Below are 25794 nucleotides of genomic sequence, written 5' to 3' on the forward strand. Positions count from 1 at the left end.
TTTTACTGCATACAACATTTTAATCGTTTTATTTGACAAAAAATTTATTTTTGAGAAAGCAGACTATTTCACACCCCAAAAAACTGCTAAGAAACGAATTATTGGTTCATGGCAGAAAGTCATTCGGGTTATCCCAACCCTAAATATTTGAGAATATGGTTGTCTTTAAAGGCAAATAGTGTTGTTGTTACAAAAAAAATTATTTTTTAGAAAGCAGACTATTTCACACACCAAAAAAACTGCTAAGAAACGAATTATTGGTTCATGGCAGAAAGTCTCGGGTTATCCCAACCCGAAACATTTGAGAATATGGTTGTCTTTAAAGGCAAATAGTGTTGTTGTTATTATTTTTATTATTTTGTTTTGATTATTTTTGGGTGAGGTAGGATTGAAGTTTGGGGATTTCGATTCATCTTATTCATGAGATGAATCTGATGGTGAAGTATATGTATATCTTCTTGGTGTTGCAAGCGTACGGCATTGTTGGATATTTGGTTGTTCGACAATCTTCGGGTGATCATTTCCATTTTTACCCTTCTCAAAGTTTTGTTTTTTGGCTTATGATTTAAATCTGCCATGATATTCACTAGGTTGGGGGCTTCGGTGTTTTAAAGTTGAGGCATGCAGCCCTTTTATCTGCTGCCTCCGGAGAGGGACAGTAAGAACATTTTCTTTCGTTATTTCCTTGGTTAAGTGTCAAAACTGGCAAAAAAAAATATTGATTATGGTTATGCCTTTCACACCCTCAATAGATGGCACCTGAAGTTCTTCGTAAGGAACCTTCAAACGAGAAGTAAGATTCAGTTAGTATCTTGAAGTTAGTCATTTGAGAATATGAGTTGTCTTTAGAGACAAATATTGTTTTTAATTCAGTTACCAGCCCAAAACATTTGAGAATATGGTTGTCTTTAGAGACAAATAGTGTTGTTATTGTTTTTTTTTTTTTTGTTATTTTGTTTTGATTATTTTTGGGTAAATAGGGTTTGGAGTTTGGGGATTATTGATTCATCTTCTTCAATGAGATGAATCTAATGGTGAAGTATATGTATATCTTCTTCCTGTTGCGGGTATACACCATTGTTGGTTCTTTGGTTGTTCAAGAAACTTCAGGTGATATTAATTCTAGGAATTATTGGGGTCAGGTAATGATTCTTCATACTATTAAAATTGTCGCATTATACCATATTATTTAAGAATAAATTATGTATAGATTTTAGGGTTTTAGCTAGGGATATTGATTAATGAGGCCTTTTATATACCACAATTGCATGAACATTCAATGGGCCAATTTACGGTAGGTTTTAATTGCATTGATAATTACCCAATTTCTTCATAGGAAGGTGAATGGTCTTACTTTCTATTATATGACCTCCACCCTCCCTATTGTTGTTCACCCATATTCAGAGTTGTTAAACTACTGTCATGTCTAGCTCTGTTAGTGTTAATACATCAGGAATTGGTGTTGGCAACCAATTGGACCTTGCTGACCTCCGTGAAGGGAGTACCGGCCCCATCACGGTTATGGTTTGCAGAAAGTGGGACGTCACAAGTGTCAATGGCCGCTTCATGAGCACTGACTATGTCGTCAGTGATATAAAGGTAACTATCACCCTTTTAACCCCCATACCCTTTCCCTTTTACGAGTTTCATCGTTATTGAAAGTCTACTGTTTGGTTTACGCAGGGAGGTGTCATGCATTGTAGCGCCCGGAATAACATTGCACATTACTTCTTTGACAAGCTAAAAGAGGGTGGGGTATATTTACTCAAGGGTTTTGCAGTCTAACGCACCGATCAATACCGGATTCTGAAAGACAACCCCTTTGTTATCGGGTTAAATGGCTCCACGGTAGTTAAGAAGGTTGACGATGCCGGTGGTTCATTTACGCGCTACCCGTTCTTACTTACGGCGTTTGAGGAACTCGAACCAATAGAGGGCAAGTACTTTGTAGGTATGTTTACTCTCCTCATGCTGGTGTAACGGTTTTGCGGGGGAAATCAGGCTCGAAAACCAGTAGTAACCCCACATAGTATTAAACTGATCTTTTATTTAGTTTGTAAACTGCTATAACGGGCTGAGAGAAATAAAAGGGAATCCACATAGAGTGTATAACATTGAAAAATAGTAAAAGTCGGGTGTTCCATTGGTGTTAGTAAGACTTTGATGTCTCTCCACATAAACTGGTGGGAACCACCCGTTTCTACCTCTAGATTATCCTTCGACCCATCCGAAAGGGCTCACCTGGGTTGAAAATCATTTTACTCTTAAAATCTACAAAGCCTACTACCTCAATGTAAAACATGTGCATAGTAAACGGGCCAAGTAATGGGCTAAACGGGTTGGAAATTTAAACGTAAGAACCATTTTGCTTTACGAATCTACAAAGAGTAATGACTATCTGGTGTAGAATAGCATCTACTCTGTCGTGATACGTTGTTTCTCCTTCTACCTTCGAATGCATTAGAAATTCTCTTGGGAGTTGGAATATGTAAACGTTATTCTTCTAGGTAAAAATTCACTAACACAAATCATTGAAACAGAAAAGCCAAAAACCAATTGAAGTTGTCCGTACAAGAAATAACTGAACGAATGGTGAATCTGGTTTTCAGTTCAGCCCCTAGCCGTGTTTGAATATCAATTCAGAATCCGGGTTCCACAAACCTTGCATATTCAGATAACCAAACTAAATGAAAGCGAATACACTAGACAATAACTGGTTCGATCAGCTAACTAAACCGAATAAATTAGTTTACTCAGTCGAATTTGGCTCAAAATTGACCCAGTTAGGCTATTGGACATATTTATAATTCAGGCTAATTTTCGTTGCACTGCAGATGTTATCGGATATGTTACTGAGGTGGGGCCGCAGTCTGTGAAATCATCGGGTGCTCGCGCGGTTGAGTTCAATCTAACCAACGAACGGTATGTACCTAATCCTTATTGCCTGTTTGTTCTTTCTTTTTCCCTAACCTAACCCTTTAATTTTTTGACCTTTTCAAAATTCTCCCAGCAATCGCCGGGTTAGAGTGACGCTGTGGGGTGATCTCGGTGATGTTATGATTAAGAAGAAGGACGAAAACCTGGCTGTCTATTGTCTAATCCTGACTTCCATGAGCGCAAAGTTTTACCTGGGTACGATTGTTTTCCGACGCGTAAATTATGATGCGTACTACTTAAAAAACTTCACCTAACTTAAGATAATGCAGGTGTCCTTGGTTTGTCCAGTTCATCGTCAACTATTCTCATTGATTCCTCCGAGGTCCCCGCACTGCAGACTTTTAAGTCGTCTGTCAGGTACTGTTACAGCCTTTGTCACACACACTTTAATTATCTATTTTTTATACGTTTATTGCTCTGGCTGAATATGAAGCTATGCTTCCCAGCTGTGTTCCTATTGGAGATGCTAGCGATCCAGTCACCGAGGAAGTTGTAAGTGTTGGTACTCTACAAGAGCTTGTGGACAGAGTTCGTGCTGACAAATCCAAAAAAAAGGTATTCATCCCAACTGACTGTTTGCATACGTCTCTCCCCTTATACCGCTTCAACCAGTAACCCAGTACTTTACCCAACGCACTCCTCAAACCCTTTTCTAAAAAAAACTGCCTTCGGCAACTACCAAGAAACTAAAAGAAATGATTAACCGACTTTATGAGTTTTAACCCACCCTAATGATTGGTTGAAAGTTACAAATTAAATCAAACAAGAGCTTTTTCATAGGTTCAGAAATATGTATTTGAGAAAGGGTACGTTGATGTTATGGTAGCGGCAACCTGGTGGTCCTCGCTTTGGTTGGTCGGGGGAATGAGTACTGAACTACTACACACACTCTGCATTAAAACCATTCATGCATACTAGATTTTATTGAATGTAATTTAATAAACACCCATATCCTGCTTTGTTTTTTAAAATCTTTTACTATTTTAAAAGTTAGTATAAGTTAATGAATAAATCATTCCACCTTCGCCATTCTTAGATTAAAACATCAGAAAATGACCAGTGCCCAGAGTATGTGCAGGCAACCATTATTCTGTATAAAATAAACAAGAACATAATTAGCGTATGCTTTAAATTCCAAGATTTACCACCGCCGCTACCGCCGGCGCCACCCCACCACCATTGTGACCCACCACCGTTGGGATCATACCAATCTCATTTCTTCAGCTTTTTATCACAAAAAAAAACAAAAAAAACATCTAGGGTTCTTATTTGTTTTATTAATCTCCTACTAAACAGAACTGCCTAATCTATCAAATGTATGGAAATAGGGATTACCCTCCCCGACATAACCTGTCCATGTGCCTACTTGTGTTTTTGTTCGTTGTAGGCCATCCTTTTCCGGAACGTTGTAGAGATTACGTCTATTAGAACCAAGAACAGCTGGTATCTTTTCGCGTGTTCCGGGAGCCAATGTCGTAGGGGACTAACAAGAGAGGGCGGTTACTTCATTTGCAAGGCGTGCAAATCGAAGGTTGACTATCCAAGGACGAGGTATACACTTCAACATCTCATGCCCAACTTCATGACCTTGTTCCCCTACCGATATGATGCGATGATTCTTTATTGTCCAGGGTGACTTGATACCCTTCTACCTTCGCCACCAAACAATTTTGTCCCCGTACTACCATTATTATTGATCTACTTTACCCTGTGTGACAACTCGAACTTTAGACTTGCTTTGATGTAACGTTTGTGCACAATATGTGATTTTATAAACCCGAATGATTAATTGATTTCATGATATATGTTATGTTATATGCATTATGTGTGTATGTATGTCGTATGTATGTGAACCGGCCACACAAAGCCCTTTGGGCCACTCCTTGTCCTCGGGTCCATTAGACAACCGAGTGGGCTCGGCCCACTCCCCACTCGCAACACACACAAAACCAAGTTAGGGGTTTTGTTTTACCACTTTTGCAAAACACTAACACACACAAGAAAACCCTAGAAGCGTTGCTCTCTACCTCTCTCTCTCGGCTGCTTGAACCCGACGGCACCAAGAAGCACTCTTGCCCGGATCACACACCTCACTTGTAATCGGTTAGTATATTATTTATGATTTTGTGTTTTATGCTTAGGTGATGCCATGATAAATCGGATTGTATGACTTAGTATTCGGTTGGTATGAATTATTTGATTGTGTTCTTGTTAATCGGTTTCTGTGAATGATGATCATGATTTCATACGAAATAGGTTGCATGAATGATTTGTTAATTGGTCCGAATTGATGTTCGTAATCGGCTGAGATGATCCTGTTTGTACATGCGAATTAGGGTGCATGCTAGGACGGTGTTATGATTAAGATTCGGTTTAGTGTGGGTTGATAATCCGATTATTGATTTGATACGGTTATGAATTTGCTAAATGATGATTTGAAGACATTATGAATATGATTGAATGATGAATAATCCTTGTTTGATCTGATTTCCGAAACTGCCTAACTGTTAGCTGAAATCACGGGATTTAATTGACTAAAAGTATGGAAATCAGTTACACGTCCGGTTGCGACTCGGATTGCGAGTCGGAACCCCACTCGAGACCACAAACAGCACAAGCCGCAATCACGGTTGCGAGTCAGATTACGACTCGTAACCAGACCATGATGAACCGAGACCGCCCATTGCGACTCGTAACCACTTGTTGCGACTCATAATCCTCGTTACGACTCGAGATCCCCGTTGCGACTCATAATCCTCGTTGCGACTCGAAACCCCGTTGCGAGTCGAGACCACCGTTGCACATTCACTGTTGGGCCTTCACTGTCACGGGCCCAACCTATTGAGCCCAACGATTTGATTTGTGGGCTGTTTATTAATGGACTTGTATGTGTTTACTATTTGGGCCGATTGGGAATCTGGACTGTTTTTGTTACTGGGCTGCTTATGTCATTGGGCCGGGTATTGTTGGACTTAGAACAATTGGATCCTCACATGCTATGTCTTATCTGCTTACGTGCGTACATGTTTGCCATGACTATACGTGATTACTAGATACGTGCTATATACGAACCTGACTCGTATAATAACCATGATAGGACGTGAGTGACCATTTACTTGCTACTTGTACTTTCTGTGTATCTGCCGAGCAAACCAAGGTGAGTTCACACAGCCAAGGCATGGGATTCCCGGGTTGGGAATTGGGTTGGATATATTGGATATGGAATGATTACTCGTACTTACGCATATACCAGACTATAGACCATCGTCCTCAGGTTAGTCAGGACACGTTACGTAAAGCCTACGTAACCCAGTATACTTGCCATATGTCTCTCGGGTCGGGAGGACACGTTACGTAAAGCCTACGTAACCCAATACCATCTACTGGCTTCCAGGTCGGAAGGCCACGCTGCGTAAAGCCTACGTAGCCCCCACGCGTACCACTGTCCTCGGGGAAGGGCACGTCACGTAAAGCCTACGTGACCCTGTACGTTTTCCTGTTCTCGGTAAAGAAGAACACATGGTCGGAAGTTAGTCTAGTAAGTACCGTTAATGAGAAGCCCTCATTAACCAGGATAAACATGGGAAGCCCCCATCTTTAATACACACTAGTATGGGAAGCCCCCACTAGCTATACTTATACATTACGTTATGAATTTACTTTCTGTGAACTCGCTCAACTAGTTTGTTGATTATTTGCTGCATGCCTTGCAGGACCTTAGGTACTTTATGGAGCTTGCACAGGGAGGAGCAGGTCGTTGTGGCAGATGGATCATGAACATTATTGAACTTATAACTTTATTTGGGTTACTTTACATTGCTTCCGCTACTTAAAACAGTATTTGGTTTTGAACATCAGTCATGTCAGGATGATTTACATTAATTACTTTTATATTAAATGTTGTGTTTGATATGATTGATGGCTTGATCCTGGTCAGTCACGCTCCCAAGCGGTGGTACTCCGCGGGTGGATTTTGGGGGTGTGACAGATTGGTATCAGAGCCATTGGTTATAGAGAACTTGGTTTTAATATGGGAAAACGTTTTTATTAAAACCGGACTATAACCAGAACAGTGCTCTCAACGATCCACAACGACGCTTCGCTCCACGTGCAAGACTCGACATCCTAGGTAATAAGGTTTATATTATTGCCTGTTTGCTAGAACTGTTTAGAACTTTGCTCGCATTACGCTTAGATACACAAGCTTTGATTTCATGAGAACGCCTATATGCCTACGCTTTTCTGTCATCGCCCTACTCGCGAACCATTCTTACGTATGCTACTTGTTGCTATGAAGATCATGTCTGGACGAATCAACATGACACAAGCCCAGCTAGAGGCTCTTGTTCAAGCTCAAGTTGCTGCGGCAGTTGCAGCAGCTCAAGCAGGTAGTATATCCTGCAGTATAGGCACACACTAGGATCTTTAGATCCTACATTAACTCTCGTATTTAACTCTCGTCCTATTCGTACACAATAGGTCAACACGCGCAGCAGCCTGTCTGCACATTCAAGAATTTCATGGACTGTCGTCCAAACTCTTTCAGCGGCACAGAAGGAGCGGTTGGACTCCTCCACTGGTTCGAGAAGCTAGAATCAGTATTCGAAATGTGCGAGTGCCCTGAGGCTCGCAAGGTCAAGTTTGCTACTGGTACTTTGGAAGGAATAGCGTTAACTTGGTGGAACGCCCAAGTCCAGATCTTAGGGTTGGCAGCTGCTAACGCCACCCCATGGAACGATTTCAAGGAACTCATCAAGCGTGAGTACTGTACACGTGAGGATATTCATAAGTTGGAGGATGAGCTGTATAACTTGAAAATGGTTGGATCGGAAATCGAGGCGTATACTAAACGGTCCAATGAGCTGGCTGTTCTGTGTCCTACTATGGTGGACCCTCCATACAAGCGCATTGAGTTGTATCTCAAGGGATTGGCGCCAGAAATTCAGAGCCACGTGACGTCGGCTAATCTCGAAAACATCCAGGAAATCCAACGCCTAGCTCATCGCATCACCGATCAGGCAGTGGATCAGAATAGACTGCCCAAGCGTGTTAATGCTACTGCTAACGTCACCACCTCAGTTACTCCTGCTACATCTGGTGACAGTAAAAGAAAGTGGGATGGGGATTCCAGCAAAGGTTCAGCATCTGTTCAGCCACAAGCTCAGCAGCAGAAGATCGATCACTATCAGAGTCCCAGTCAGCAATCCTCTAGTGGTCACAGACAGAGGAGATATCAGGGTAGTCAACCCAGGTGCCACAACTGCAACAGGCATCACCACGGCCCATGTAACAAGGGTCGTTGTCAAAGGTGTCTCAAAATGGGTCACGAGGCCAAAGACTGCAGGAGCCCTCGTCCTGCGAATCAGAATCAGCAGCCTCAGCAACCAGCTCCTCAGAACCAGCAGCAGCAGCAGCCACAGCGTGGAAACCGGGGATGTTTCCAGTGTGGGGCTGAAGGTCACTTCAAACGCGATTGCCCTCAGTTGAACCAGAACCGCAACAACAACAACAACAACCAGGGCAATGGGCATAACAACGGGGGAAACAACAACAACAACGGCAATGAAGCTCGTGGTCGTGCTTTTGTGCTAGGTCGAGGCGACGCAGTGAACGATCCCAACGTTGTTATGGGTAAGTTTCTCCTCGACAATATTTACGTTACTGTTTTATTTGATTCGGGTGCGGATACAAGCTATATGTCTGTGAAAATGTGTCAACTGCTAAAACGTGCACCAACACTTTTACCCACCAAACATGTAGTAGAGTTAGCTAACGGTAAAAGTCTAGAAGCCACGCACGTAGTTCAGGGTTGTAATCTTATCCTAGCTGGTCAAGCCTTCTCTATCGACCTCATTCCCATAGTGTTGGGTAGCTTCGACGTCGTGATTGGGATGGATTGGTTGTCCCAACACCAGGCAGAAATCTTATGCAGCGAAAAGGTTATTCGCATTCCTCGTTCGGGACAGGAACCTCTAGAAGTTCAAGGTGACAAGAGTGGTGCGGTGGTTGGCATCATCTCTTTCTTGAAGGCTCAGAAGTGCTTACGTAAAGGTCACGCAGCCATTCTGGCTCTCGTTACAGACGCATCAGTAAGGGAAAAGAAATTGGAGGATATTCCAATTGTACGTGATTACCCTCAGGTGTTTCCTGAAGACTTACCTGGCTTACCGCCTCATCGTCAGGTCGAATTTCAAATCGAGCTCGCTCCAGGAGCAGCACCCATAGCTCGCGCACCATATCGTCTAGCTCCATCAGAATTGGAGGAATTGTCAAAGCAACTGCAAGAACTCTTGGAAAAGGGTTTCATACGACCCAGCTCTTCGCCTTGGGGAGCTCCAGTGCTTTTCGTGAAGAAGAAAGACGGTACGTTCAGGATGTGCATCGACTACCGTGAACTCAACAAGGTGACGGTGAAGAACCGTTATCCTCTTCCGCGCATCGACGACTTATTCGACCAGTTGCAAGGGTCGTGCTACTATTCGAAGATAGACTTGAGGTCTGGTTATCATCAGCTAAGAGTCCGGGATGAGGACGTCTCTAAGACAGCCTTCAGAACTCGTTACGGTCACTACGAGTTTCTCGTCATGCCATTCGGGTTGACGAACGCGCCTGCTGTATTTATGGATCTTATGAACAGGGTGTGCAAACCCTACCTTGACAAGTTCGTCATTGTTTTCATCGACGACATTCTGATTTACTCCAAGAGTCAGGAGGAACACGAGCAACATCTTCGCCTGATTTTGGAACTCCTTCGAAAGGAACAGCTGTACGCCAAGCTTTCCAAATGCGACTTCTGGCTTCGTGAAGTCCACTTCTTAGGCCACGTGGTAAACAAGGATGGGATTCATGTCGATCCATCCAAGGTAGATTCGATCAGAAACTGGCCTGCACCGCGTACACCGACAGAAATACGTCAATTCTTGGGTCTGGCAGGTTACTACAGACGGTTTATTAGAGACTTTTCGAAGATTGCTCAGCCACTTACGCTACTGACACAGAAGGGTGTTACCTATCGCTGGGGAGAGCCCCAGGAGACTGCTTTTCAGCACCTAAAGGATAGACTTTGCAGTGCACCTATCCTCTCATTGCCAGAAGGCACAGATGACTTCGTGGTCTATTGTGATGCATCCATTCGGGGACTTGGATGTGTGTTAATGCAGCGCGACAAGGTTATCGCTTACGCTTCTCGTCAACTCAAGGTTCATGAACGGAACTACACGACGCACGATTTAGAGCTGGGAGCTGTTGTTTTTGCGCTTAAGATATGGCGACACTACCTGTACGGTACCAGGTGCACGATTTACACCGATCACAGGAGTCTCGAGCATATCCTTAAGCAGAAAGATTTGAACATGCGTCAACGACGATGGGTCGAGTTGCTTAATGACTACGAATGCGCTATCAAGTATCATCCAGGCAAAGCCAATGTTGTGGCTGATGCCCTCAGTCGAAAGGACACTTTACCAAAGCGCGTGCGAGCGCTACAGCTAACGATTCAGTCTAGCCTTCCTGCACAGATACGAGCTGCTCAGACAGAAGCACTGAAGCCCGAAAACGTCAAGGCTGAAGCCTTACGCGGCTCACGGCAACAAATGGAACAGAAGGAAGACGGCGCTTATTATGTAACGGGCCGGATTTGGGTCCCTCTTTATGGCGGTTTACGCGAACTTGTAATGGATGAAGCTCACAAGTCTCGCTACTCGGTACATCCAGGGTCGGATAAAATGTACCACGACATCAGCACTACTTATTGGTGGCCTAGTATGAAGGCCCACATCGCTACGTATGTTGGAAAATGCTTGACCTGTGCGAGGGTCAAGGTCGAATATCAGAAACCAGCTGGCCTACTTCAGCAGCCTAAGATACCTCAGTGGAAATGGGAAGAAATTTCCATGGATTTCGTTACAGGCCTACCTAGATCCCAGCGTGGGAACGATACGATATGGGTCATAGTTGATCGACTCACCAAGTCTGCACACTTCCTGCCGATTAAGGAAACGGACAAGTTCTCCACACTCGCAGACGTCTATCTCAAAGAAGTTGTCTCGAGGCACGGGGTGCCCACATCTATCATATCGGATCGCGATGCACGATTCACGTCAGAACTTTGGCAAGCAATGCATAAATCCTTTGGCTCACGATTAGACATGAGCACAGCATATCATCCTCAGACGGATGGGCAGTCTGAGCGTACGATCCAAACACTTGAAGACATGCTTCGGGCATGCGTCATCGATTTCGGCAACGGCTGGGAAAAACATCTCCCTTTAGTGGAGTTCTCATACAATAACAGTTACCATACCAGCATTCAAGCCGCTCCATTCGAGGCATTGTACGGGCGTAAATGCCGGTCACCTCTCTGTTGGGCAGAGGTGGGAGATAGTCAGATCACGGGTCCAGAGATTGTAGTGGACGCCACAGAAAAGATTGCACAGATACGACAACGCATGGCGGCAGCACGCGACCGTCAGAAAGCCTACGCGGACAAGCGTAGAAAGCCATTGGAATTCGAGGTCGGGGACCGGGTTTTATTGAAAGTTTCACCCTGGAAGGGTGTGGTTCGTTTTGGCAAACGGGGCAAACTGAATCCGCGGTACGTCGGACCATTCGAAATCATAGAAAAGATTGGCAAGGTAGCCTACAAGTTGAACCTACCAGCTGAACTCGGGGCAGTTCACAATGTCTTTCATGTATCGAACCTAAAGAAGTGCCTATCAGATGAAAACCTCATCATTCCTTTTAAGGAACTCACTATCGACGAGCGGTTGCAGTTCGTCGAGGAACCAGTTGAAATCACGGACCGGGATGTGAAGGTCCTCAAACACAAGAGAATCCCTCTTGTCCGAGTTCGTTGGAACTCCAAACGTGGCCCAGAGTACACCTGGGAACGCGAAGACAGGATGACAGAAAAGTACCCCCAGTTATTCGGGAACAAGGCAACCACTACTGAGGCTGAAGCTACTACTTCGGAATTTCGGGACGAAATTCCAGATCAACGGGGGGAGGATGTGACACCCCAGGAAAATCAGTGAACAGTACAGTTTACCTAGCTTCCTCAGTGAGTGCATACCAAATTTCGGGACGAACTTTCCAATTAGTTGGGGATAATGTGACAACTCGAACTTTAGACTTGCTTTGATGTAACGTTTGTGCACAATATGTGATTTTATAAACCCGAATGATTAATTGATTTCATGATATATGTTATGTTATATGCATTATGTGTGTATGTATGTCGTATGTATGTGAACCGGCCACACAAAGCCCTTTGGGCCACTCCTTGTCCTCGGGTCCATTAGACAACCGAGTGGGCTCGGCCCACTCCCCACTCGCAACACACACAAAACCAAGTTAGGGGTTTTGTTTTACCACTTTTGCAAAACACTAACACACACAAGAAAACCCTAGAAGCGTTGCTCTCTACCTCTCTCTCTCGGCTGCTTGAACCCGACGGCACCAAGAAGCACTCTTGCCCGGATCACACACCTCACTTGTAATCGGTTAGTATATTATTTATGATTTTGTGTTTTATGCTTAGGTGATGCCATGATAAATCGGATTGTATGACTTAGTATTCGGTTGGTATGAATTATTTGATTGTGTTCTTGTTAATCGGTTTCTGTGAATGATGATCATGATTTCATACGAAATAGGTTGCATGAATGATTTGTTAATTGGTCCGAATTGATGTTCGTAATCGGCTGAGATGATCCTGTTTGTACATGCGAATTAGGGTGCATGCTAGGACGGTGTTATGATTAAGATTCGGTTTAGTGTGGGTTGATAATCCGATTATTGATTTGATACGGTTATGAATTTGCTAAATGATGATTTGAAGACATTATGAATATGATTGAATGATGAATAATCCTTGTTTGATCTGATTTCCGAAACTGCCTAACTGTTAGCTGAAATCACGGGATTTAATTGACTAAAAGTATGGAAATCAGTTACACGTCCGGTTGCGACTCGGATTGCGAGTCGGAACCCCACTCGAGACCACAAACAGCACAAGCCGCAATCACGGTTGCGAGTCAGATTACGACTCGTAACCAGACCATGATGAACCGAGACCGCCCATTGCGACTCGTAACCACTTGTTGCGACTCATAATCCTCGTTACGACTCGAGATCCCCGTTGCGACTCATAATCCTCGTTGCGACTCGAAACCCCGTTGCGAGTCGAGACCACCGTTGCACATTCACTGTTGGGCCTTCACTGTCACGGGCCCAACCTATTGAGCCCAACGATTTGATTTGTGGGCTGTTTATTAATGGACTTGTATGTGTTTACTATTTGGGCCGATTGGGAATCTGGACTGTTTTTGTTACTGGGCTGCTTATGTCATTGGGCCGGGTATTGTTGGACTTAGAACAATTGGATCCTCACATGCTATGTCTTATCTGCTTACGTGCGTACATGTTTGCCATGACTATACGTGATTACTAGATACGTGCTATATACGAACCTGACTCGTATAATAACCATGATAGGACGTGAGTGACCATTTACTTGCTACTTGTACTTTCTGTGTATCTGCCGAGCAAACCAAGGTGAGTTCACACAGCCAAGGCATGGGATTCCCGGGTTGGGAATTGGGTTGGATATATTGGATATGGAATGATTACTCGTACTTACGCATATACCAGACTATAGACCATCGTCCTCAGGTTAGTCAGGACACGTTACGTAAAGCCTACGTAACCCAGTATACTTGCCATATGTCTCTCGGGTCGGGAGGACACGTTACGTAAAGCCTACGTAACCCAATACCATCTACTGGCTTCCAGGTCGGAAGGCCACGCTGCGTAAAGCCTACGTAGCCCCCACGCGTACCACTGTCCTCGCGGAAGGGCACGTCACGTAAAGCCTACGTGACCCTGTACGTTTTCCTGTTCTCGGTAAAGAAGAACACATGGTCGGAAGTTAGTCTAGTAAGTACCGTTAATGAGAAGCCCTCATTAACCAGGATAAACATGGGAAGCCCCCATCTTTAATACACACTAGTATGGGAAGCCCCCACTAGCTATACTTATACATTACGTTATGAATTTACTTTCTGTGAACTCGCTCAACTAGTTTGTTGATTATTTGCTGCATGCCTTGCAGGACCTTAGGTACTTTATGGAGCTTGCACAGGGAGGAGCAGGTCGTTGTGGCAGATGGATCATGAACATTATTGAACTTATAACTTTATTTGGGTTACTTTACATTGCTTCCGCTACTTAAAACAGTATTTGGTTTTGAACATCAGTCATGTCAGGATGATTTACATTAATTACTTTTATATTAAATGCTGTGTTTGATATGATTGATGGCTTGATCCTGGTCAGTCACGCTCCCAAGCGGTGGTACTCCGCGGGTGGATTTTGGGGGTGTGACACCCTGCTAGGTTTCGGATTCAAGCGGATGTTACTGATGGAACGATGAGCACCGTTGTCACCCTCTTTGATGAAGTTGCTGAGCAGTTGGTCAAGAGGACCGCAAAATCCTTAGTAGAGGAGCAGCTAAATGTTTGCGCACTCCTCATTACAAGATGGTTTTGAAGCATATGTGAAATTGCTGCGATAACTTTTCTGCTTTGTATTTGGTATGCAGGATACTTCTATAGATGCTCCCATATTACCCTCCGCCCTCGAATCCCTTATTGGAACAAAACACACTTTTGAGATAAAGAGCCACACATACTACCGTTACGGAGAATATGAGAGCTTCAATTGTGCGAAGATTGTCGGCCCTGGTTTGGATGATACAGATGGGAACGTTAAGTGTGTCACGTCGGATTTGGGTGCCATACCATCTGACTCCCCAAAGCGTGGTTCGAGCCTCCCGCCTCCGACACCCGGAACTGGACGCAAACTTAGAAAACTGTAAGTTACACCTGCCAATTGTCCCCTGTTTCAAATGTTTACATGTTGGAACTTTGCGCCAATACATACGTTTCCATCTTTCTTTGCAGCTACCTTGAAGAATCGGATGACAATGATGAGGGGGTGTCCGTTGATCGTGCGCATGTTACCGGTGTGGTCGACAATAGTGGGAATGCTAAGAAGGGCTCTCACTGATATGGCGGTGGTCATTTCTCATTTTCTTCAAGTGTTTGCGCTCTTGTGACTTTTTCTTTTATGGATTCAAATAATGTGGCGAAATATATGACTTGTGCCCACACCAAAACTGTGTTGCTTTACTATTGTGCAATATATGTAATTTTCACGCCTTACCAGTCTCTCTGAAATTCTTAAAACAATTCAGCCACGTATTTACATCGCATAAAGATACTCCGCCTAAAAAGGGATGGCATAGTCCAAATAGGATCATAATATGTCACCTCGGAACATACGCTACCAAATACGTTTACCCAGCCCTTTTGTTACATCTTTAAAGTCACATATAACTTCCAATCACTGTAAAAGGGTTCTATAAATGTTTGTTCGGAATCATGCATACTCCAATAGAATAATACCAATGAACAACGTAAAATAAGTTTTGGAATCATATAAGACTTACATGAATTTTTATCTAAGATGTTGAATAAATCATATAGATAAATGCAAATATACAAGCGATGACCGTGTCACTATACAACCTTCGTGAGCACTTACGTAGAAGACTGCATTACAAACAACAACGAAATAATCAAATTATGACTTGAGCTACACAAAGACCTAACCACATACGACCTTTTCTGACCGACTGTGCCTGTATATGTTATTTTGGTAAAAAAAACAGGCGCGCGGCCAACAATAAATATAATATTTACACCAGCTTTTGCATACATTCTTTAAGAATTATTTTGCTGTAGATACTATGCCTTTTCCTTGACAGCAACTTACTTTGTTTTAACCCCCCCCCCCCGGACGGGGACATATATGAATGTTTCATTTTGGACGATGTATTATGTAACATTGTATGCAACATACAGATGGCTGTGCGCCCCTTTGTGATGCTCGAAGCCTCTTTCGCCTTTCATGCATATTCACGTGGTTTGTCTAACGGGTTGGTCCAATACGTTTGTGGGCTAAAACTGATTGAACAGGCTGGAATAAACAGAGGTATGAGACTTTTAATTGCAGTGTTACCCCCGACCCCGCATATGGAGTTTTAAATACTAAATTCTAAACCCTTCCTATTCCCTCATAAAAGACGAGGTTTGCAGGTTATGGCCTACTGCTCCTGACGTGGTTAGTAATTCGATACAGGCCCGTCGTTGTTCCCATACGTTGCCTGATGGAAAGATACAAACATATTTTGGCCTTGCATTGATTAACAGCTGCAACGATTCTAGCATCGTGGGTAGCAAACATTCTATCCATATACAAAATCGTAATTATGTGGGTCTTAGTGGGGAGGTCGTGACATACTGTGGGCCTACCCTAACTACCATAGATGCAACTACTTCCTCTGCTGACCCCAACGCAGGTTAGTTATACTGTTCATAAAAACGGAACCTTTTAGCCATAATGTCCACTTACCGACATGCGTGCCCGCTCAAATTACAACTCTAACTAGACTGCAAACAGTTTAGGCACTCCAATTTTGATGTCGCCGCTGTAAAGCCGCACGCAATGGATTGGAATTTACTTTCTTAGTCAGGTATTTATAAGTTTTCTACCTACTATGTTGCGTTTATCCTATCTGCATGTTTTGTACCTCTTGCAAGTTGCACTCAAATACAACCGCCAACTGTTACAGTGACCACTGGTCCTGGCACTAAAGTGTGCACAAGAGAATCAATAAAAGGTCGTCCCTATATTTCCTCATGAACGTCCCTCTGGGGCGCAGTACGCCTATTCATACTTTCTGGATTGCACGCTTACATTATCCCTCAGCCCGCTACGAGCCCTACATAATAGTTGTTTTAAAACATATGTTACAGGTAAAAACGCCATTCGGAGCGATGCAGTGCAGATGCAGCCTGCTTTATGTCCACCAACAACATATTCTCCCTCCGTATCTGCCCAAGGTCTGCAACGTTATCTACGATGTTTACTACTATCCTTTTATCATTTCCGTAACTATTACGTTTTTCCAGACAATATTTCCTGCACTACACGGAATTCTCACCAAAGCGTAGCGGGCCCATCACGCCTGCGCCCTTCTCGGCCTAAAAAAACAGAAGGTAAACCACCATCACTGCCCTGTACCCGACTATCCTTCGACCTGTCTATCATGCAACGTAGGAATAACATTGCCATATTTTAATATGTTACCAGGTATTCGTGTTCGCACCCCACGTAGGGCAGCGTTTGCATCAACAGGTGTTTTCCGGCCCTGTTTCTTGCCATGCACGTTTTGCTCCCTTTTGCATCTGGCTTTACTATGCTGTTTGATACGCTACTCTAAATCGTGCGTTGTGCTAAGCTTTCCTGTTACAAATATCATAGGTGCGCATGTTAGGTACCAGAACCTTGGCCGTCCAACCTTCATGTGCCATAATTGTGCGGCGATCATGTGGTATGAAGAGAGGAATAAAAATACAAAGTCGTCTGATGGGACGACTTTCTCTTCGTGCTGCCAGGATGGCAAGGTTTTGCTTGCTCGCTTTCTTGATCCGCCTGAACCATTAAGATCATTACTTGATTATAACGACCCGGCGACACTTAGATTCAAAGAACATATTAGAGTTTACAATAGCATGTTTTGTTTCACATCATTTGGGGGAAAGATTGATCATGCTATAAACAGTGGTCGAAGCCTATACACCTTCCGAATAAGTGGGCATAACTACCACCGAATAGGCTCCATGTTGCCAGTTGAAGGTGAGCAACCAAGATATGCTCAGCTGTATTTCTACGACACGCAAAACGAAGTTAAAAACCGTATAACTGCTTTGTTTGGCCAGACCCATTGTCATGACACATGTGATGAAGCAATTGTTGCGTCCATCATCAGAATGTTAGACACCCACAGTCCTTTGGCTACCGCCTTCCGCATGGCATGTGACTGGTGCACTCAAAATGAAAGAAACAATTGTCAACTACGCTTACTTGGCCAAATAATAAACAATCCATAATACAACCGCCCTAATGTGTCTGAAGTTGCTGTTCTTATCACAAACGACTTTGGGGTCAACACTGAACCACGTGATGTTATCGTTAGCACAAAGCACGGCGCGCTTCAACGCATATCAGAATTACATCAACTTTACATGCCTTTGCAATATCCGTTGTTGTTTCCGTACGGAGAGACCGGGTTCCACGAACGAATACACTACCATGACAACACCGGACGTCGGGCGACTAAACGACAATGTGTCACAATGCGGGAATACTACTGCTACAGAATCCATTATCGCAATAACGAAGGCACCACCCTGTTAAGAGGCGGTCGTTTATTCCAACAGTATTTAGTTGACTCATACGCAGCTATCGAAGAACAAAGGTTGCGCTGGATGAGGAATAACCAAAATGAGCTGCGCGTTGAGCTCTATCATAATGTTTGTGACGCTGTGACGCGTGGGGATACAAATGCTAAGGCTATCGGGCAACGTATAGTTTTACCGGCAACCTTTACGGGCAGTCCAAGATATATGATCCAAAATTACCAAGACGCCATGGCTCTGTGCCGTACTTTTGGGAACCCCGACCTGTTTGTAACGTTTACAGCTAACCCAAAATGGCCTGAAATCGAAGACATGGTGTCTCTCATACCAGGACAAAAGTCTCATGACCGTGCAGATGTTGTATCACGCGTTTTTAAGCTAAAGCTGACCTCCTTGATTGAAGATATTATGAAGAAACAAATCTTTGGCAGCTGCCAAGCAGGTAAAGTTTGTAATGCCTCGCCTCTTTCTTTTGGTATCAATTCTCCCACAAATACTAACCTTTTTAAACTTTCTAATTTTCCACTTTTCCCCTTGCTGACTTCAATCTTTGTTCCCTTGGTTATATACAGCTGTTTATACAATTGAGTTTCAAAAACGAGGCCTACCGCATGCGCACCTTTTGTTGTGGCTTGAACATTCTGCCGAGTCTCGCACGCCGGCTGGCATAGATGATTTGATTTCTGCAGAGATCCCATCGGAAATTGACGATCCATCCGGCTATAAGGCTGTAACAGATTACATGTTGCACGGCCCATGTGGGAATGATGCGCGCAGTGCTCCGTGTACAACAGATGGAAAATGCATGAAACACTTTCCGAAACCATTTTACCGAGAAACAACAATTGACGAAGACGGTTATCCGGTTTATCACCGACGAGATACCAAGATCTTCTTTAAGAAGGGCAAAACGAAGCTTGACAACCGGTTTGTCGTCCCATACAACCGCTACCTCCTCTTAAAGTACGAATCGCACATCAATGTTGAATGGTGCAACCAATCCCGAGCGATAAAATACCTATTTAAATACTTAAACAAGGGGCCAGACAGGGCTACAATGGTTGTTCAGGAAAACATTGGCAATAACGGTGAAAAGCGTACACAACAGATTGTTAAGGTTGATGAGATTAAAAACTATCTGGATTGCCGGTACTTATCACCATGTGAAGCTGTGTGGAGAATGCTTGCATTTCCTATACATTACTCATTCCCATCCGTCATGAAACTAACGTTCCATACACCTAATCAACATCTGCTCACGTTACGTGATTCAGACAGCTTGCCGGCCTTGTTAAACCGGGACGGGATACGAGACACGATGTTCACCCAATGGTTTGCGCTAAACAACAGAGATGAAGCGGCAAGAGAGTTAACGTACGCCGAGATACCAACAAGGTATGTGTGGCAAGAGGATAACAAGGTATGGAAAATGCGGTTGGAGCGGACAGCCATTGGGCGGATTGTGTATTGCAATCCAGCAGCTGGGCCAAAGTATTATCTAAGAATGTTGTTGGGAATTGTGAGAGGGCCTCGAAGTTTCGAAGAAATAAAAACGGTCGACGGAGTCGTATATGCAACGTTCAAAGAAGCCTGCTATGCGTATGGCTTGCTTAATGATGACAAGGAGTGGAATGACGCCCTGTCAGAGGCTAAATTATGGGCGTCCGGTTCCCAACTACGGGAATTGTTTGTTACCATGTTGTTGTTTTGCGAAGTGAATCGCCCGGCGCAACTCTGGGCACAAAATTGGGAGATACTATCTGATGATATTTTGTACCTGAAACGTAGGCTCTTCATGTTCCCAGGGTTACATTTATCTGACGACCAGCTTAAGAACTACTGCCTGATCGAACTAAATGAACTATTGGAGAAAAATGGAAAATTGTTATCAGATTTCACAGATATGCCCCAACCGGATACGTCGCTCCACAATAAGATGGATAATCGTCTAATTAGGGAAGAGTTGAGTTATAATAAAAAAAAGATGACAGACGAACACGATCGATTATATGCATCACTGAACACGGAACAAACGGTCATATACGACACAGTCATTGATTCTGTTACCACCCGAAAAGGCGGGTTCTATTTCGTGTATGGTCCAGGTGGGACAGGCAAGACATTCCTGTACAAAGCCATTCTGTCACGCTTAAGATCTATGGGATTTGCCCTTGCGGTTGCATCTTCAGGTAAAAAAATAATTTTGAAATGTTGTATTAACATAATGTATGTGGTCGCGTACGCAACTCCATTTTTTACTCACTTTACCTATCTCTGCACATCAGGTATCGCGTCCCTTCTATTACCCGGTGGTCGGACAGCTCATAGCCGCTTCGCTATCCCTTTAGAATTACTTCACAATAGCACGTGTGCCATCAAACAAAATACCCAGTTGGCACACCTGTTACAAGAGGTAAGGTTAATCATCTGGGACGAAGCACCAATGATGCAAAAATATGCTTTTGAAGCACTTGATAAAACACTTAGAGATATCTTGGGGTTTCCTGCCTACGCAAACAGGGAACGCGTTTTTGGTGGCATGCCTGTTTTGCTTGGTGGTGATTTCAGACAAATCCTGCCCGTCATCCCAAAGGGAAAAAGAGAAGATGTTGTTCAGGCATGCATAAATAAATCGTATCTGTGGAAAAGTTGTAAACTCTTCAGACTCCACCGTAGTATGCGTGTCAACGAATACACCTCAGCAGGTGTGCTAGACATGGATAGGCAACGTTTCAACAAATGGTTGTTAGAAATCGACGATGGAATTGTTCCTTCAAAGACCAAAGAAGGTGAGGATGAGCCAACCTGGATCGAGATACCCACCAGGTTCATCGTAGATGGTTGTGGCCTGCCTGGATCGAGCCAACCTAACCCCGCGCAATATAGACGCGGACGAAATCAATGATTACATGTTTGCACAACTGAGACGGACTACAAAGACCTACAAGAGTTCTGATGAGATATGTCGCGCGTCCACGGATGTATTAGAACAGGAACAACTCTATCCGTCTGAATTCCTAAACTCTTTGACATTCCCAGGTACCCCCCACCCCCCCCCCACCCCCGGCACTAAAATATTAGTTACAGACAAAAAAAATGTGCCCAGTTAAATTCTTTAATTATTTGACATTGTCAGGTATGCCACCGCACGCTTTGCATTTAAAAGAAGGCCTCCCTATCATGCTTTTAAGAAATGTGAACCCCTCGCAAGGATTATGTAATGGCACCCGCCTTATTATAACAGACCTTGGGAAATTTGTTATCAAGGCTAGAATACTTACTGGGTCTAATCGTGGAGATACTGCATTAATACCGAGGATAACCCTTTCATCCACGAAATCAAAATGGCCATTTATTATGAAAAGACGCCAGCTCCCAGTGAAACCATGCTATGCAATGACCATTAATAAAAGTCAGGGCCAGTCATTAAAAGTCGTTGGTCTGTATTTGCCCCGACCTGTGTTTAGCCATGGTCAGCTATATGTCGCGCTTTCAAGGGTTATGACACCTGAAGGTTTAAAGATTGTCATCGTCGGGGATGGCAACGGTAGCATGAAAAACCATACCAGAAACATCGTTTATAAAGAAACGTTTAACAATTTGGCGACATCAGATCAGACACAATAAACAATACTTGCCATACCGTAATTTTTTGGACCACCAAGAAACTTTTATCGCCTTTATTGCTGTTAATCCAACATAATAACTGATGCATACCCTAAACCCAATTTTTTTGTTTGTTCTGTCCCAGACACAACAGCTATATATGTACCATGTTGAGTATTATGCGTCTGCCCTCCGACGACCAACTATCCCCGTATTCTGCCAGTAACGCCACCGCAACAGCTATTTATGCGCCACGGGTGGTGGGAATGTAAGTCTTTATAGCTTCCATTAAATTTTGAAAACTGATAGTCTTTTTAATTTCTTAGTTTTTTGTTTGTTGATTTTATTCCGATACATATGCTGATTGGTTTATTTGTATATTTTAGGAAGAAAAGGCACTGATGATTCAAAAACTGTTGTTTGTTGCTGGTTTGAACACATTTACACAAACGCATCTTGGGCCACGGTTGCCAGCTGTCATTGGGGGGGGGGGGTCATACGCTTTCGTGCCCGCAACTATTTCAATCATTTTGGCTCGTCAATATAGCGACATTGTTGACCCTCAAGGTTGCTAAATGTGTTGAGGTTGGATTGTATGAGCTTGATTTGCCCTTAATATGCATATATAAATATGTGCGTCTATATATATATATATTATCTGCATATAGGGGATATGTATATAGATTGCTGCTAATTATGCCTAAAAAAATTTGTTTTATATGCTTCCTTAACTGTAGGTTACTAAATGTGTTGACATTGGATTGCCTCAGATTATGATTATGGCAAGCGGCTTTTATCATCTTTATCGCCGTTAATCCAACATAATAAGTAATGCATGTCCTAAACCCATTTTTTTTGGTCCGTTCCAAACACAACAGCTGACAACCAGCTATCCACATAGTCTGCCAATAACGATAGCGCGCCAGCTACTTTTGTGCCACAAGTGGTGGGAATGTAAGTGTTTACAGCTTCCACTAAATTTTGAAAACTCATATTCTTTAATATTTCTTAGCTTATCTTAATTTTATTCAAGGACATGGGATGGTTGGTTTATTTGTCTATTTTAGGCTGAAAAAACAACGATGATTCAAAAACTATTGTTTATAGCTGGTTTGAACACATTGACACAAACACGTGTTCGGAGACGGTTGCCATCTGTCGTTTTGTGGGGGGGTGTCATAGTCTTTCGTGCCTACTACTGTTTAAATCATTCTGGCTGGTCAATATAGCGACACCGTGGAACCTCAAGAAGTGGTTACACCCTTGCACATCAACCTTTTATAAAACTTATAGTGTTTCGCTCAATATTACATCCAATTGACTCCCACATGTTGATGCTTATATAGAAAATTTAGAGGATTATGAGAGGGACTTAAGGAACTACTGTTATTGTTGCTTCAACTCTTCAAATTGTGCTTCGTTTTACTTGGCTTTGGCGTAATGCCACACGGTTAGTTTTGAATCATCTTACATATTCTATCTTTTACAATTCAGAATTTAATTGGTTGGAAATGTTTCTGTTTTTATGATTTCAGATTCATGAGACCATTATCTACAGTTTCATTAATGGCTCTAAACGGTTATACATCATAAGAGCTTGGTTTTACCATGGTATGCATATCTAAATATGTGCGTGTATATATATATATATATTATCTTCATATAGGGGATATGTATATACATTGATATAGATTTATAGATTTATATAGATTTAATAATGTTCATTTATAAATGTATACGCTCCTCATACTCAACTTCCATAACATCAAATTATTACTATTGACACAAACACGTATTTTGACACGGTTGCCATCTGTCGTTTTGTAGGGGAAAGGGGGGGGGTCATACACTTTCGTGCATACTATTGTTTCAATCATTTTGGCTGGTCAACATAGTGACACTGTGGAGCCTCAAAAGGTGGTTACACACTTGCACATCAGCCTTTTATAAAACTTATAGTGCTTAGTTCAATATTACCACCAATTGACTTCCACATGCTGATGATTATATAGAAAATTGAGAGGATTATGACAGGGACTCAAGGAGCTGCTGCTATTGTTGCTTCAACTCTTCAAATTGTGCTTCGTTTTAGTAGACTTTGGCGTATTATCACACGGTTAGTTTTGAATCATCTTACACATCCTGTCTTTTCCCGTTCAGAATTTAATTGGTTGGAAATGTTTCGGTTTTTATGATTTCAGATTCATGAGACCATTATCTACAGTTTGATTGGTGGCTCCAGCCGGTTATATATCATATGAGCTTGGTTTTCCCTTGGTATGCATATCTAATTATGTGCGTGTATATATATGTATATATCTATATATATTATCTGCATATAGGGGATATTTATATAGACTGATATAGATTTATAGATTTATATAGATTTAATAATATAGTTTTATATATGTATAGACTCCTCATATTCAACTTCCATAACATCAAATTATTATTATTGGTTATCATTAATGCAACTAGATGTGTAAGCACCTTCACATTCTCATATTCAGATAACATCTTTGCTTTTTAACTTCCATTAAAATGAAAACTGTCATAGGTCATCCCAAGAGGCTACTTATCATGTCTCTATAAATACACAGCCATATTCAAGCATCCTACCTTTCATTATACAATCTGTGGCTGAATATCGAAAGACCCCTGCAAACATGAAGAAAACTACTGCTGTTGCTAACTGTACAGAAAGTCTGGCAACTGTTGAAGAAATATTAAACCATGGTCGAGAAAATAAGAAACACACGGTATCAACACTTTCTATAATGTCAAATGTTTCCCCCAGCATTATTATTATCCATACATTGAACGTGTTTCTTCTAATCCATGCAGAATGCTGAGTTCAATTGCCGTGTGGTGATTAAAGGCGTACGTAATAGCGAAGAGTGGTTCAGACTTATGTGTGGAGGAGGAAAATGCATGAAAGGTGTATCGCATGATCACAGGGAGTTGTGGTGTGAAGGCTGTGAAAACCCAGTTATGTTTCCCCGAGCAAGGTTTGTCTTTGGTATTCTATAGTTATGTGCATTGGCAAACGTCTTTACACATTTTCACATCTGAATAAAAAAAATATTTCAACAGATTCCATCTTCAACTTGATGTGGTCGATTCCACGGCTAATGTGGTCATCGTGTGCTTCGATGACACTGCACAGCTTCTAACAAGCACCACTGCTCAGTCTATACTCAATGTGGAATCGGGTCTCTCGCACATCTACACCGTTTCTTCCGCAATCAACCAGGATAGCTTCACACCAGTCATGATACGGACCTGTAACGGTAACATCTCAACGCTCCCAAACTGCTTACATTCACTTATAGGCACCACCCGAACCATCCAAGTTGATACATCCACATACTACCATCATGGGGCCTTTGAGAGTTTCAACTGCAAACGTGTGCTCCCAGACGAAACCAACTATCAATCCGTTGGATCTACCACTCCTACTCCCATGACTAGGAAGGGTAAAGGGGTGATGACAATTCCAACACCGGTTAAGCTCAAAGAAACAGTCAGCAAGTACATGTAAGTTTCTATACATACTTTTGAATTACGAAATTCCATGAACCACGTAACTACCTGTCCATTTGTATTGTGTTTTAGAAAATGTTCAAAATTGAATAATACATGCTACAAACATCATGTTTATTTCTTTATGACTACAATGACACCACCGGTTTTGATATGTGTTTTTCGACTTGCTATGTTTATTTCGTTCGGATACTTAAGTTAAATCGTTAGATTATGTTCTTCCCCCTGTTTTTACATGCCAAATAGCTAAATGGAATTAATTGATTTTCAACGAGTTTGAACTGTAGTTCATAGATGGGAATTTACTTGAACATAGTTACATTCTTTCAATTTTTTAGTGCAAAATAAAGGAAATACATAGATCGTTGAATTTAAGGTTCAGCCT

The 25794-nt window shown here is 42.6% G+C and overlaps 1 protein-coding gene across 1 annotated transcript; it reads left to right on the forward strand.

Moving 5' to 3' along the window:
- The first annotated feature begins 15860 nt into the window (after nt 1–15860).
- Nucleotides 15861–25407, forward strand: LOC110945048. The gene is made up of 10 exons (XM_035974276.1): nt 15861–15990; nt 16815–16901; nt 16971–17057; nt 17152–17877; nt 17977–18702; nt 18833–20449; nt 20546–21086; nt 24424–24625; nt 24711–24874; nt 24960–25407. Exons 1-10 carry the CDS (start codon nt 15861–15863, stop codon nt 25405–25407), a joined length of 4728 nt encoding a protein of 1575 aa, XP_035830169.1.
- Nucleotides 25408–25794: the final 387 nt, after the last annotated feature.

The sequence above is a fragment of the Helianthus annuus genome, chromosome 6 (assembly GCF_002127325.2).
Source record: "Helianthus annuus cultivar XRQ/B chromosome 6, HanXRQr2.0-SUNRISE, whole genome shotgun sequence".
Classification (NCBI taxonomy): domain Eukaryota; kingdom Viridiplantae; phylum Streptophyta; class Magnoliopsida; order Asterales; family Asteraceae; genus Helianthus; species Helianthus annuus.